Source organism: Anopheles merus, chromosome 2R (assembly GCF_017562075.2).
Source record: "Anopheles merus strain MAF chromosome 2R, AmerM5.1, whole genome shotgun sequence".
NCBI lineage: Eukaryota > Metazoa > Arthropoda > Insecta > Diptera > Culicidae > Anopheles > Anopheles merus.
In genome coordinates this window covers 22,947,656-22,963,608 of record NC_054082.1, presented here as the reverse complement: position 1 = coordinate 22,963,608, position 15,953 = coordinate 22,947,656, and the positions used below count along the sequence as shown (strand labels likewise).

At 45.3% G+C, this 15,953-nt stretch overlaps 1 protein-coding gene across 6 annotated transcripts in view; it reads left to right on the top strand.

Moving 5' to 3' along the window:
* Positions 1-15,953, top strand: part of LOC121588087 (nuclear pore complex protein DDB_G0274915-like) — a 194,640-nt gene that overhangs the window by 158,586 nt on the left and 20,101 nt on the right. For all 6 annotated transcript variants that reach the window (XM_041905657.1, XM_041905653.1, XM_041905654.1 and 3 more), the window contains exon 6: positions 2,924-3,378. In XM_041905657.1, coding sequence (XP_041761591.1) covers positions 2,924-3,378 — 455 coding nt within the window. The remainder of the gene's footprint in view (positions 1-2,923; positions 3,379-15,953) is intronic.

Sequence of the window (15,953 nt, the reverse complement as noted above, 5' to 3'; positions counted from 1 at the left end):
GCCACTCCACCCCATCACTGACCTGACACTTTCCCTTCACCCGGCAGGTTGGCAGCGAATCGATCAAACGGATGAGCAACAACCGGAAAGTTTTGATCCTTGCGAGGCGAGCCAACTATGGGACACTAATTAGCTTAAATTGATATGCGCGCATGATGCACGCAAACGAGCGGGCGAGCGAGCGCGCGCACGTGAATGATTATTCTAATCATGAGCGCTTGCGGTACGCGACGGTCATAGAGAGCCAAAAAAAAAAAAAAAAGCTAACGCAACGAGAATAGGAAATGGAAATTATTCTACCGTGTCTGTGACAATGTGCTACTGGAGTTGTTGTTTTTATTTGTTTGTTTCGTCGATTGATATTGTCACAATTCGAACCATTTTGCTTGCGATAGCTGAGCGAAGAGCCAACCGGTGACGGTGGTTTAGAGGTTTTAGCTTTTGTGCTGTGGTTCATTTTCATAATTTTTGCCACCGATGATTGATTTTGGCTTACCGTCGGTTTGGCACGCACGCCCGACTGTTTCCTTCGGTGATAGTTATTATAATGTTATGCACGAAACTGTATTTTCATAACCAGCCAGAGGGGCGGAAGACACAATCTATTTGAGGTCTTTTTTTACCGGAGCGCACCCGCAATTGCAAATGCAATTAAATAATGATTTTGTTTTAATTATGGTACGCTTTTCAATTTCAACGCTCACGCTCCATTATTGATTGTGAGACATATAAAATTAGAGTTTTGATTGTGCAATTACTGCACGCTGCAAATATACTTTCGTGCAAAGAGAAACGCACCAAATCCTAAGGGGAAACACAGCCCACGAATTGGTTGCGGAGTTGTGTGCATTACATTAAACTGTTTTCACATTTAGCTTGCAACGTCCGAGGAATGGAGCCAATGAAAATAATATACATTTCAGTATTACTGTGCTTCGTATCAATTTCATTTACCATGTTTAATTCAATCTCTCGAGCGCTGTTTTACTTTTATTGTATTCTGGACGCACTGTCAGTGAGCCATATCGATGTCAAAAATTCACTCAAAACTCACTTACAAGCGCGGTAATGATGATCGATTGCAATGTAACGGCTGATGATTCGCACCGACGCGGGAAACAGCTCCAATAGCCCCACCCTACGATAATTCCCGCCCATGCTGTATTTACATTTCCAGCAGGCTACAGAGCGCACAGAGTGCTGTTTCTCCATTCCTGAGTGGAAATTGTTTAAAATGCTTAAAATCAAGCCCCATTTTGAAGCTGAAACGAATTAAGCTCCATCGTCCTCACTGAGCCGCGGGAACGGGTACCGTATGATTAAGATACACGCACTATAAGCCGCTTTTCCTTACCCACAACACACACAGACACTCACATGAATGACAGACGTTTCGATGCGGCAAAGTGGATTGATTCGTTTGCAACGAAATTTGCCCGCCTGTAAAGTGCATTTTAATCAACGCTGCGCACAGAATGCTCAACCAATTGAATGCGAAATAAATTGGAATTGATTTTTACATTTCAAAAATATTCACACAGATAAAAAAAAGTGTGTGTGTGTGTGAGAGAGAGTGATAGATGAAATTAAGCCCAATACGGTGTCTCCCTCGGTAACAGGATATGCAGAAAAATAAGCTCATACCCACTCTGGGTAGACGACGGTGGAACGGGGGGAAACAGTTTTACTGCTCCATATGTACCGAAATTAAATTACACCCATTTACGTCGCGCTCGATACGCAACTATCGATCAAATGTTTTGCCCGTAGCGACGAGTGCGTTCATTTAGCTAAATTAATTTGGCCAAATTTGGGCAAGCTCACATCCTCGCCAATCCCCCCCCACAAACAGTAGAAAAATGAGTTGTGTAATGGTTGAATTTGGTGGCTGTGCAAAAGCAATCCCTCTCTTTCTCTCACTCTCTCTCTCTCTCTCTCTCTCTCTCTCTCTCTCTCTTTCTCTCTCTCTCTCTCTCTGTGTCTCTCTTTGTGTAATTTAAATCTCACTGAAGCTTAAAGCCGAAGCGAGGCCGAGTAAGTGATTGCATTTTACATTTTCACTTTGCACGGTTCCCAAAATGCACTTTGGCAGAGGACCAGCTTGACCTGGGAGCGATGCTGCCGTACCCCGGTATCATAAATCAGTAAATTTTGAATTTGAATCCTGGCTGGATGGCGGGCATGTAAAGCTTACCGAATGGGGAGTAAATTTAATTTATTACAAAAAAACCAGCCAGATCAAGTTGTAACACGACAAAATTGATATTGAGTTTTTTTTTTATTTTCCCAGATTACTGAAGCTGAAGTTCACTATTGAAATCAATTTGATGTTTTTTTTTTTCAAACCAATTGCAATGGCAGTAAGGTTTCCATTAGACCAAAATGGAGTGTAGACAAAGTATTAAATGCACAGCTAACTTTAGTCGTTCTTCTATTACCCTCTAGCTGTTACCTTCTCTAATATGACAATGTTTGGTATGATATGATATGAAACGCATGATGTCATATACATTTTGGCAAACTAGCAGATCAAGAAACATTGCAAAAGGATAGGCATTAGGCTAGCTAAGGGTAGAAAAATGGTGGAAAAAGTAGAATATTTCAGAAATGATTTCGTATGGAAAAAATCATTTTCCTCCATCATGTTCAAGTGAAAATGATACATAAATTTTACTCACTCAATTGAGCCAGCTAATACCAGATGTAAACTTATTAATTAATTTACTAAGGGTACATATTATACATCGTAAAGCACTTCATCGAACAGTTTGAAATTTGTTGTTCTATGGATTAATAAACTCTGATAAGCTTTTTTTGTTGTCCGAAATATATTGATTTTCACTCATTGTACGGACCTGATCATTACTTTGTCAAAAAACAAATAATCATTTCCTTCTCTCTATTTCTTTCTTTTGCCTCACAGTAAACGCAGCACAACGAGACGCGATACCAAAGCAGCAGCATACCGCATCAACGAAAGACAGCAGTAGTCAGGCAGGGCAGCCGGGCAATTTGCTAACCGGCAGCAGTAGCAGTAGCAGCGGCAGCGGCAGCAGCAGTAGCAGTAGTAGTAGCATTAGCAGTAGCTCTAGTGTAAGCAGCAGCACAAGCACAAGCAGTGCTGGCAGTAGTGGCAGTAGCAGCAGCAGCAGCAGCATAAGCACCACCAGCAGTAGCAGTAGCAGCGGAAGTGCTGCAACAGTTGGTGCTAGCAGCAGCAGCAGCAGCAGGCCAACGAACGTCGAGACGACGGCCCAGCCCACGGAGCAGTCGCGCGTGGGACCGTACTTTGACGTGGCCGCCTCGAAGAACGTTACGGCGCTGCTGGGCAAAACGGCGTATCTCAACTGTCGGGTTAAAAATCTCGGCAACAAGACGGTAAGTGCCACCACCGTCCCGATCGCTCGTACTTTTCAGTTTAATTAAATTCCCACTAAACTGTACTGCAAGGCTCGGAACCAGCCAGCCCAGGCAAGGCAAACCAACAGACAGCATACAAAAATTCTGCATCCATCAAGGGACGATGTTCGGGGCAAGAATTTGGACAGCAACTCATTCCCGTTCCACTGTTCTTTGTTCTTCGCCTGTAAAGAAGCCACATATCGGCTCACGGAAAAAAAGGAAACACACCAAAAAAAGTTCCAACCTTCAGCTCTCAGCCAGGCCGTTGCATGCGCTCTCTGCAAGATGATGGTTCCATCGGTACATTTTGCGCACGCTGAAGGATGGAATCGAGCTCGAAGCCTTTCAATCACTTGCACAGTGAACAGTGCATGAGCAAATTGAATTTTCATTCTCATTGCGTAATGCATCCGTTGGAACGGGTTGCTTTTGAGAAGGTTTGTTGCAACGGTAGAAGAATCCACATAACAAGCCCGTTCAGTGGTCGTTGGATTTTTACAAGCTTGGCTTATTTCCTTTACGTTTACTGTTGGAACAATCTTTGGCTCTAGCTTCAAAAAACCCAACCCCTTCAATCCGTCTCCGAGCTTTGATAATTGGTTTTGAAAGATACCTTCCGGGGCCGCTGGAAGCACATATTCACTACAACCCCGAAAAGCTGGAGCTCCCGACGGTGGTTAAACGCACTTTAACTAATTGCAGTTAGAATCAAAGGCTTTCAATGGTTAGGGTAAAGCGTAAGCTTTTAACAACTCCAAGCACCACCGTCTGATTCGTTTTGATTCTTCTGCCTTAACTCAATAGCTTCATGCAATGGTCTAATCCATATCGATCAGTGTGCATCAAATGGCAAGAGCAACAGACAATGATCGCCACAAAACACCCAGCGAACAAGCGCACGTGTTCCGTGAGGCATAGTGCACAGCGCTTTTAACGCAACGGCCAGTGCGGTCGGCGCGATACCAGCGTTCCACCGCTCTTGCATGCCATTCAAGTGTTTCACTTATGGCAGCTTTGGTTGCAATGCAAAATTCATGTTCCTCTCGGCTAATGTGTTGGAGGTTCAGAAATAAAGCACGAGCACACACGGATACACACAAAGCTTCAAATGCTAAAGTGCATGCTGGCACCACGAGATCTCCCGAGCGATACCGCCCGTCGATTGCCGCAGCGATGAAGCCAATCGGTGAAGGATTGCGTTACGTTGTGCAAGATGGAACGGAGAGTGAACCGAATGAAACCGGCCAAACAACAACAGCAACAACAAGAGCCGCAAAAAAACGTGTTAAAACCCTCACACAACTTCGGTACATCATCACGCGAACGCATTTGGCAGCTCGCATTCGGCTGGCATTGCGCACCGGGCCGGCGGGCTGCTCTACCAGTAACGCCTGATGTGCGCAGCCAAATGGCTGATCGCGCCCAAAATAGCAGCACAGCCCGGGCGGCCCTGTCGGATCGATTTGCATTTGAACAATTAGATTCCTGATCGAAACCGTTGCTTTCGTTTGACGGTTAGACGGTTACTTACCAGGACTAGATGTGAAGGGAAAAAAGAATGCCACGATGATATCCATTCGGAGTACGAGCGAGCATGCACGTTCTGTTGAACAACACTGCACAGCGATGGTTCGGCAGCTGCATCCGTGCTGCATGTTTTTTGGCACGGCAGGGCATGTTCATGCCAATTGTTGTAGAACATTAGCGTGGAACGGGAGGACAAGTAGACGAAGAAAAAAAACCAACATGAATACGAACAGCATAGAACATACGCAACGTATTCAGTTTTAGAAAACGAAAAAAAAAAATGGTTCTGCAACTCTTTTCACAAACGGACAATCGCAGACCGTCAGTGGCGAGCGAGCAAGCGAAAAGCTGCTGCTAGGTTGCTTAAAGTAGAAAATACACATATGCACCCATAGATACAGTTTCAGCAGAGCTGTTCTCTGCTAGGTTCCTTTTGTGCGGTTTCTAGAAACAATTGAGGGCGCTTAAACTCATTGACGACCAGCATTGCAACGACGTTCCGCCGCTTGTCAGCTACTAGGCAACACGCAAAGCAAACAGACGTGCGCGATCGCAAAAAAGGAGCCAAGCGCTTCGAGCTGCCGAAGATACTTCCCTTTTTCCACACATGAATGTGTGGCTGGTTTTTTTTATGCTTTGGGTTAAAAAGGACGAAAAAACCCTCGTCATGATCGCAACACTAGCCAGAAACCGTTCGACAAACGTTCGACATGTTTCAATGCAGTTCGGTTTCGGTGCAAAACGGTCCACCTGGCTCGTGGCAGAGCGACCGGAACGAATGTGAGCAGATGAGTTTTGTGTTCTATTGATTTCTACCCCATTTTCCGGCTTCTGCCCCATGGTTGCAAATTATTTTTCAAAAGAAATTACGCCCTTCAAGGGATCAACGCTTACGGTACGGTCAAAACGCAGAATTACTTTGTTAGCATATAACAATGGAAGTTTTGAGTCGCAGTATGTACAAGGAATTTGTAATAACTACGAATTGCTTTTCAGCACGGTGTTGATTTGGATTATAAATGAATAAATACCATTTACACTAGTTTTATGAAATGAATTCCAACTTAAAAGGACGGTGACTTAATTGTTGTTAATTGAATATTCTTACGCCCAGGGAGCTCAATTCCAGATTGAAGCTCCTGATATGCTCTATGTCGTCGTCAACACGAAGTAAAAAGGCTTATAATATTTGAGCAGTGATGTAAACCATTCGCCAATATCATAAAACATATGCCACTTATTTAATAACCCAGTGCCAACCCATCGGAGTCTGGCGAGCTTGATACACTGCACGACAGTGACGTCGCCGTACATCTCGTATTCCGGTTGGCAGCCAGTATCCTGTATCCGGTTGGCAGCCAGTATCCTTGCGCGCAACTCAGCTACGATGCTATTGTCGTTACTGACCTTTGACCCAAGATAGGTGAATTGTGGGACGACTTCAAAAACCTACTTGGGTTTGCAATCCGAGGTTCTCTGCCGCCTGATCGATCACTTGGTACGATTCTGCTGCATAGGAGAGCCGCAGACCTATGATGTCTATATGATCAACGTATGCCAGGATCTGAAGTCCCAAAGTATCCACCCTCCAGTTCCGGATGACCCTCTCTAGCGCCAAGTTGAATGGCAGACAGACACACCCGTCCCCCTGGCGCAGACCTTTGATAATAAAAAAAGGCCCTGAGAGTTTTTCATCCACCTTCACCTGGCAAGTTGGACGTTGGTCATAGTCATTCTAACTTACTTTACCAGATTGGTCCGAATTCCAAAAGGGCTCATAGCCTCGTACAGTTTTCCCCTGGCTATGCTATCATATATGGCTTTGAAGTCAATAAAGACAAACAAAAATCCGAAACGAAATAAATTTTGCGCCTGGAAACGTTTGTTGGCCTCACCTCGTGTATCTCTACAGTAAACATATACCCCAAACAATGTGATCAATGCTTCCGATGCAAACAGAAACACAACATATCCATGGAAGTACAGACAACGTTATTTAAAGCGGACATATTTACACTTAGACGGCAAAACCGAACTTTTGTCAGTTTGTCTACTGAAGTTTTTGGAAGTAGATCAAAACATAGTGTTAACAAAAAACTTTTTGAAAGTTATCAGCCATGTATCTTGTATCTACCACACAACAGCTAGTAACATATTGTAAATATAGTTTCACAAAGTCCTTACCGCAACCACCGGTCTTGTGTTACTTTTACAACCGCATGCGTTACTTAAGATGCAAAGAACACGGCTTCGTGTTCAAAACCGGTTCCAAACGTCCCGAAACGTATCGGATTAACCTTAGCAACTCGGTACAAAGTTTTCGCCAATCAATCAATACAAGTGAACTGCTCCAGCAGTCTCCTGCCAGCGTGTCAACACTCTGACGTCAGCTCAAACTGCTCCCATCCAAACGAGCTTTTTATTGAACCAGCATCTTGGGCGCTGCTGGACTGCCTATTGTTATCCAATATCCTGTACTGCCCTTTATTCTGCAGTGAGTTTTCCGGTAATTAACGACACCCTCGCCAGAGCGTTTCTCATTATGTTTGCTCAGCTGCTGCTGTCGATTTGGTGGGTCCCGACCCCGGTGGTGACGAGGAGCCGTTTCCGGTCTCGTACAATATACCGCAACGAAAAGCGTATGCCCGCTGCACCCGCTGGTAACTCCGCAAAACCATTGCACTGGCAGTGCTGTGGCGTTCAGCTTTTAAGCAAACTGCAAGAGAGAAACTTTTCACTATCCTCACACACACACATACACACAGAGAAAAAGGAAAAGTGAGGAAAAAAATACTTCCTATCTCATGGTCTTCGCTTCCACAAGCGAGCGAAATGGGAAGTGAACTATGAATTGGACACCATCATCATTGTTAGAACTTTGTCTTTTATAAGGCAAATTGGGAAAGCCAAAAAAAAGGAAGCATGAACTTGCTCTACCTCTCTCGCTCTCTTGCTCCATCAACAGCTGAAGCAAAGCGCACCACAAGGCGCCGGGATTGAATGGGTTCTTCTGCTTTCGCATCTTTTCTTATCCATTTCAGGCGCAGGCAGACCAGGGCCCGCCCCAAGCATCGCTGTGTTTGGTTGGGGTTGCTTTGGTCTGGTTATGCTGAAAGGTTTCCAAGCCCGGTGTGGCTCATGTAGCTTCCCTATCTGCTTGTTTTGTTGGGCGTACGAATGGGGGGGAGGAAGTCGATAAAAGCCATCCACCGCACTCTGTGGCAAAGCGGGCGATTCCCTTTTTCGGACTATAAGCCCCGGAGACCGTTAAACTTTACCGGGTTTTGGCTTTTTTTAATATTGCGCGGCAAACCCCGGACAACACACTGCACCCGTCTTAGTGCAGCATAATTAAGAGGATCTTTAAACTTTTTTTTTTGGAAGGCACAAACATCACCAAACGGCGTCGATGCGGGACCGACCGAGACTGGCGAAATGGTGTGCCGAATGGTTGAATAGTTTTATTTCCCAGCCAGCTTTTCCGAGGCGGGGTGGTTTCTTCCTTTTCAAAAGCTCTGCTCTTCTTTCGGTTAGGCCATTTCGCGTTCTCCAGATGGCATAAAGTGCCCGTAAGCGTACGAGCGTCTCGGACAAGTTAGTTCATGAAAGTTTAGTTCAGTTTTTTTTTCTCCTCCCCTACCGAGACAAGGGTGCTCAATTGCCCCTGGGGCTAAATAGGTAACATTCACGCTGCAAAATGCCACTTGCCAAGTGTATTGCCTATCGCCTTATTTGAAACGCCAGCCGCTCATTAGTCGCAATGGGACCGAACAGATACCGTGGCACCCAAAACTTATCCGCTCTAGGCATCTGTCCGGCTATCACACATGCACACACACACACACACCCGGGACCGGGTGTGACGATTGAATCGGCTTACCAGCAGCTGGCAGAAGAGCGCCAAAACGTGGGTTTAATGTTCAACCTTTCACCGTCGGTCCTTTTGCTGTGCTTTTGCAGCTCAAAAAGGTACGCACAGTGTGCAATCCTATCAACGAAATTTTACCAGCCAAAAACCTGTCGCGCACCGGTACCGGTGGGTCGGTCGGTCGGACAAGTCAAAACTCACTAACACACACACGCCAAATGTCGGTGTGTGCTGGGCATGAAAATGTGCCCGCTGTCCGGCAGGAAAAGGTTCGCCTGTCAAGCAAAAGGGGTCGAAGGGATACAGCAAAATTCGTTACAGCAAGTCCATTTATCGTACTGGCAGAAATGACACTGCTCTTCTGCTGCTCATTTTTCTACCCACTGCTCCATTGTGATCGTGTTTTCCCTGTATGTAGCAACCCCTTTTTGCGGCGGCATACTCGGTGGCTGTCTTTCGAGCCATGACGCCACCCGTACCATCGAAGGGCGGAGGTAAGGAAAACTCGATAAAAGCATAAATCTAAGTGAGTTACTTCGACGAACCGGAAGGGGTTAGTGGTTCAATTTTTCCTCCGAACAAACACCGGCGCTAGACAGGGGACAGTGACCACTGGGCCCAAGCATGGATCCACCGGTCCCACACGGTGGGCAATTGCAGTGCCGGAAAGCTGAGCTGAGTTTTTTTTTGTGTACGAATCTCCAACGGCAAACAGCAACAGCGTGAGCAAACGAAAAGAAAGAGAAAAAAAACACAATACCCAGAAATTGTACTTGCATGATGTACATTCTTCATCGCTACCGCCCATCCATTTTCTTCGGTTTTCCATCAAACACCATCATTGGCTGGTGGCCATTTTTTTTTGCTTTGTTTGTTTTGTTTTCTTTTGTAAGAACCAAACGGAAGGCAGTGAAAAGCTGCTGGCGTAAAACAAACAGGATGACTTGTGAAGAGCCCGTACCAGCACCGGACCTGCACTGTTCGTGTGTGTGTGTGTGTGTGTGTGTGTGTGTGTGTGTGTGTGTGTGTGTGTGTGTGTGTGTGTGTGTGTGTGTGTGTGTGTATGTGTGCCCATGCTTACGTGTTTACCGAAAGTTCGGTGCCGAATTTCTTCCTCCCGTCGGTTTCTTTGCCGTTTATGATTTTTATTCATTCCGTTCATTTCGTCCAGTTTTCGCTCGCACATGAATAAAACATGCCCCGGGGCTAGCGTTAGCCCGTGCAAGTGGCCTGCGCAGTGACGTGATTCATGCACGATGGCGGTCAAAACATAACGAACAGAAGAGAGAGAGAGTGTGTTGAGGAACAGCAGATCCGCTTAGCACGGGCGCGAAACACCGCCCGGCCAATAAAAGTGATGAGAAACTGAAGAGGAAACCCGACCCGAAGAGACCGGACCAGCAGAACCCGTCAACACAGAACGTTTTTTTTCTCTTCTTTTTAACCTCTCCCCTCAGGAAGCAATTTTATCTAGCGCCAACGGATGGGTGGTTGGTGAAGCGGACGATATGCACCGGAAGACGAACGTTGAACTAAACCCACTCCCACGAGAGAAGGAAATGTGTATGAAAATATTTATGCAAACTTCATGCATCGTCCCGGTGGGCTCTGGTGAGCGAAGGGACGCGGAATGTGAGCGAAAAAAAAAACACGACGATGCTGCTGGTGTGTTGCTCGCTTGGATTTGTTTAAGGGCAGCAGTAGTTAGTAAGTTCTTTAAAGAATGACATTTTAAGTGCTATCATAAATCGTTCGAACTATCTAATTTGGCTCGGTTATCGGACTAGGCAAATGAAATGCCATTATGAGCCAAAAAACCGCAAAGATTCACAAACGACAGCCTATTCAGGTGCTGAATTTGATTCCATACTGATACTGGTTCTGAATTCGATCCAGCACCAGTCCTGAAACTTATTCTGAGTATATTACGTCTGTCCTAGACCTATCTTGCACTCAAGAACTGGTTTTCACAATACACAGGTACAAAAATTTTAGAGAAAATCTAATAGTTATCCTCTAAATACAAACAGAAATCAAGTGAAAATGACACAAAAAAAATCTTCCATTCACCCTTTTCGAGGCTCGTACAGTAAACTTTTTCCCGGCAATTCCTAACTGTTGTACCTTCACCGAAAATGGCTCAAGATGGTTCGGCGCTTTTTATAGCGGACACTTGCACACACACATACCAAAAAGGCAAAGCAAAGCAAACAATCGGCCTGATTAGATATTTTTTCAACCCACTCTTCCCCCTCCGTCGATGAATCAGCTAATCAAGCGAATGGTGAACCAGTGCCGATCACCAATGTTTTGCACTCTCCAGTAGTGCTGGGCCAAGGTGGACCAAGAACTCGGTTGTGGAAAATCAATAAAAGTGAAGGACTGAGAATTGCCTTTTTGTTGCTTGCAATTTTCAAGTCATATACTTCATTCGAAGCTATAACGCTTGCGAAGGCACTGAAAAGACACGAGGTCGAGTTGTCGTGCTTAGGAATGGAGAGGAAAAAAGAGTAAAAATGTGCAATAAAAAGATTAGAACTAATTTTAATAGTGTTGGCTGCTGGAAACAGAACGAAATGAAATTCTTCCCAGTCGTTGTTAGAACATCATGACGCTTTCAGAATAAAAACTAAATAAATAGATCGCAACGTGATAAAGCTCCTATCGCCCACATCGCTTCCAGCGTAATTTTGCACCATTTCAATCAATTTAGCTGACTATTTTTGTACACCTCAGCCAGGTGTCAGCGCACGGTACAAAACACGGTTTCATTTTTCCTGTGAATGACCGGCGACAGAGTGTCATCATTCTGCCACGAAGCGGTTCTCGCCGTTGTCGGCCACATTCGCCCGCAAGGTGATGGGAAAAAATGTGCTCATCACTCTCGGGGCAGGGTGCTGCTGAGCGTGAACAAACGTGCCAATATGCTGCTCTGCTCCAATCGGTTTGCGGGGACGATGCCCTCCAGCAGGAAGGGTGGGTTGGAAATTTAATTACACTCTTCGGGATGGTGTACAGCAGCAGCAGCAACAGCAGCAGCAGCATCATCATCCAGCGACACCAAAAGTACTCGCCCATTCTTCATGCGCCCCGCCACGAGTACGAGTAACTTTTTTAATAGAAAAACTCAAACTGATTCCCATTAATATTAAACGAGACAGACTATTACTTCATTGATTTTTTATAGAAGTAACTCCGGGACACTGCGACTGCCACACATCGTCATCGAGCGCATCGCCGCACCGGGCTTTAGCCGTTGGCTGCCGTCCGAGCGATCGCTGAATCGTCTCGTTAAGTACGCCATTCATCTGCTTCATCTTAGGGTTGGCTGGCGCTGGAACTGGCTGCCACACGTCGTCCTAGTCCATAATGGGACATTATTGGAGGGTGCGCAAAAATGAACGGACAAACTCGCTCGGGCTTCGTGCACCGCCCACCTACTCGATGTTTGACAACAAAATTAAAACCCCGCACAGAGGAGAAGCAGAAGGAAAAATGGGGGACAAAAAACACAAGACGAACAAACATGTGTTCACGACCCACCGAAACGACGGTACGGTAAACTTGAGCCACACTGCTTTGGTTCCCGCTCACACAGACACACACAAACTCTCTTCCCTGAGAAGGAACGGGCGGACTAAACTTTCGTCAACCATCGGTCTATCGGTGGTGGAGTACTCCTTCTAACCACGAACCAGACGATATGCACCCCCTTTAGCAGCCGCTGGTCGGTAGTGGTTTTGTTAGAAAAGTCAATCAATATATTCGATTATGTTGTCTCATGCATTATTCAAACATAACGAGGCAGGCAAAGCGGGACACTACCCCACGGTCGAACCGGCAGCTCTGCAGCTTGCACGACAACTGCTGCCGCTGCCAGCAGGACCGTCTGAGCCAGCCGCATGGTCGCCTGGTTTACAGGATTAGATACACCGTTTATTTATGATGATGCAAACTGCGAGAAAAGGCTAATGATAATCACTGCTCGGCATTTCAGTGCGGCATAAATCCAGCGGCCGATTTGCTGCTGGATATTTATGCTGAGGTGGGGCCCGTAATTGTTTCGCTTGTGTTGAGGGTGATGTTCCCGATGATCCATGGTGATTTGCTTTGCGGTGGGAAACCATTTGTCTGGGCTTTGTTTCGTTAATTTTAATCGATTTTGTGTGTATTTGTATTCTGTCCGACACTTTGGAAATAACTGGGGACATTTTGATTGTTAGATTAGTTTACGAGCCGCGAAGCTATCTAGACCGGTTTTGGCTTAACAATTCAGGGGAAAATGGAATATTTACTGCCCTTTCTTCAGTGTTTGAATTTGATTCTCTTCATCCTAATTAAAATAAAAAATAGTATTTTTTTAAGTTTCTTCAATTTATCTTTTGAATGTTAAATTATTGAGTAATTATAAATGTTACCAGTATCAATATTATAATTATTTACATGATACGTAACATCACCGCACCAAATCACATACCTTCAGGCGTTTAGCTGGGCAGGCAAAAAGGAAATGTTTACCTTAATCAAATATTGAATGCTCCACACTTCCCCGAATCACCTAGAGCCAGGAGCTGTAAATTGTTTTGTTTGGTTATTACTTCTTTGACACATAACATAATTAATTCAATAACGTTTTTTATCAGCTTATGCAATAAAACGTATCTTTTCCCGTGAGATATTCCGCCCCAGGGTTCCACCCTGTGTATTTGCGTGACTATTCAAGCGCGCTTCGATATTCACTTTTCCAACCAACCGGATATTAATAGTTTCACGTGCGTCCCGACTACATCCGCACGTTTACAACCGAACAAAACCAACAACAAAAAACAATCTCCAAAAGTCCAGGGTCAGATGTGAAACACAATGGGTTAGGCAAAAGCCATTGTAAAAACATGTCCACTAGAAAGACACAAAAAAGGTACACAAGCTTCGCTTCCACAAACTATCTGCCCGCTGGTCGCGTATTACGCCCATGAAATCCCCATAGCAACACACACACACACAAAACACACAACACACATCCGATCGGCCAACGTGAGACAATTCTGGTTTCGATGAGGTCCACCGATTGTTTGTTTTTTTCTTCTCTCTCTCTCTCACTCTCTTTTTCATTTTCACGTTTTGCATAACAACGCACCCGCTCGGAAAAGCAGTGCGAGACGAGAAAAATTCATGGATAATTTATTCCTGCTGCATACAAGCAATAAATATATTTTATTTTATTTATTTTTCCCGTTTTTATGTTTTTTTTTGTACCGCGCTTTTCGGTCTGTGTGCTTTTTCCACTTGTAATTTAGATGTCGTTGAGCTTTTGTTCGTGCCACTGTTTTGGAAGTGTGTGTATGTGTGTGTGTGTGCGCGTCGCTTGCATGCATGTCCAATCCACCCGGAAAATCGCTCCCCATCGGTCTACATCGGCGCACAACCATTTTCACGGTACAAGGACACTGCCGCTAGATTGTCTCATCGCAAATTGGTTCAGTTACGTCAGCCGGCAAGTTACAGCGAAACGAGGAGCGGCCCAGTTTCGGGCCGACCGGAAATGAACTCTGCGGGTGGGGCGGGTGGTTGCAATCCGGCCGCTGGTCTGTGGCAGGGATGGAACATTTTACGACCACTTGAATTCACGCGCCACAGATGAGCTTTCGTTCGCTTGACTTCGACCGTGTAGAGTGCGGACGATATTCGGTGAAGAGGATGTACACAGCAAAAAACCTACACACACACACCCTCAATAAAACAACATAATACTAGTGTCTCTTTACGAACAGGCAAACCGACCGGGTCTGATGAAAAACAAACCCATGCGGAAGGTTGCACACGTTAGGAAATGGTCCATTGTATGCTAAATTCATTACACACGCGTTGATAAATCGAACGTTTAGCAAGAGGTTGGCAACATTTTAGAAACATCACACTCAATTAATGATAAATGCAAAGCAAACGAACTCTTCAATGATTTAATTTTAGGCTGCTCCGTCACAAAAACAACTAAAATATGTCCCTCCAAGAAATCGTTCACGTGTGGCAACAACAGTCACTACCGACCGCTCTGTACCCGTGCAGAGGAAAGACAAATAAACTCAAAAAATGGTATAATTCACCACCAACGAGCACCACTTTTATGAGCGTTCCAGTTTGATCAAACATGTATGAATCAATTAAAGCCACCCAGCCAGGCTTGCGTGACCCAACGGACATGTGTCCAGTGGCGTATAATCAGCCGTTTTCAGCAAAAGACAGGTTTTGCTTCATTTCTTCCACGCTTTTGTCTGCCGTTGTGGGACGGCTTTGTAGAATGACACACTGCTCCCTTCGCCGGTTGCCGCGCACGTCCCTTCGCTGGTGACTCGAACCATTCTTGAGACGTTCGCGAGGGTGCGTGTGATGTTCTGGCGCGACCCAGCGCGTGCCCATGATTTGTGTGATGGTCTAATCTGCTTCGCTTAAGTGCTGAAGTGACGTGTTCCGACGTTGAGTGCAGCGCGATAGCGTGCCGGTTGCGGTACGCCCAAATAATACTGTAGCGGTGTTGGGGCTGTGAGAGCTAATAAATTTTCGCACCCGACGTGGCACGAAATTGGTCCGTCCGAATGGTGGGCAAAGATAAATTGATTGTTTAAGCAGCGGTTTTACTACCAGGCGCCTCCATTTGCATCCGCGCATTAAATGACATATTAAATGTAGATGATTTTTTGTTGTGATTGTTGCCATGTTGATATGCTCCAGTTAAGCTAAGCTGATGGTATTTATTTTAATGAACTATTCTCATTTCCCTCGCGAAAGATGCGTTTATTACAAGTAAAAAGCCGGTTGACACTTGTTTCATCACTTTCTAGCTTAAAGTTGCAGAGTCATCTTTTGAGCCAAAAAAAACCCTCCCACTATCATGTGTCTTATGGGATCATAAGTCAAGTAAGTGCAAGTGTGCGACAAACCAAAACGTGACCCGAACAGGCGTCAGGCGTGCTGCAACGGTTAGCAGCCACCAGTAGCAGACAGGCGGACAGGATTTCATGCCATAAATTCCCTAGCCCTGCAACCGGAATGACATTCGCCAGATGCTCTCCGGCTCTCAGCCAGTGTCTCAGCCATGAGGACACAACTAATTGATTTCATTATTCATGACATCGAACATTGTACTGCGCACTGTTCA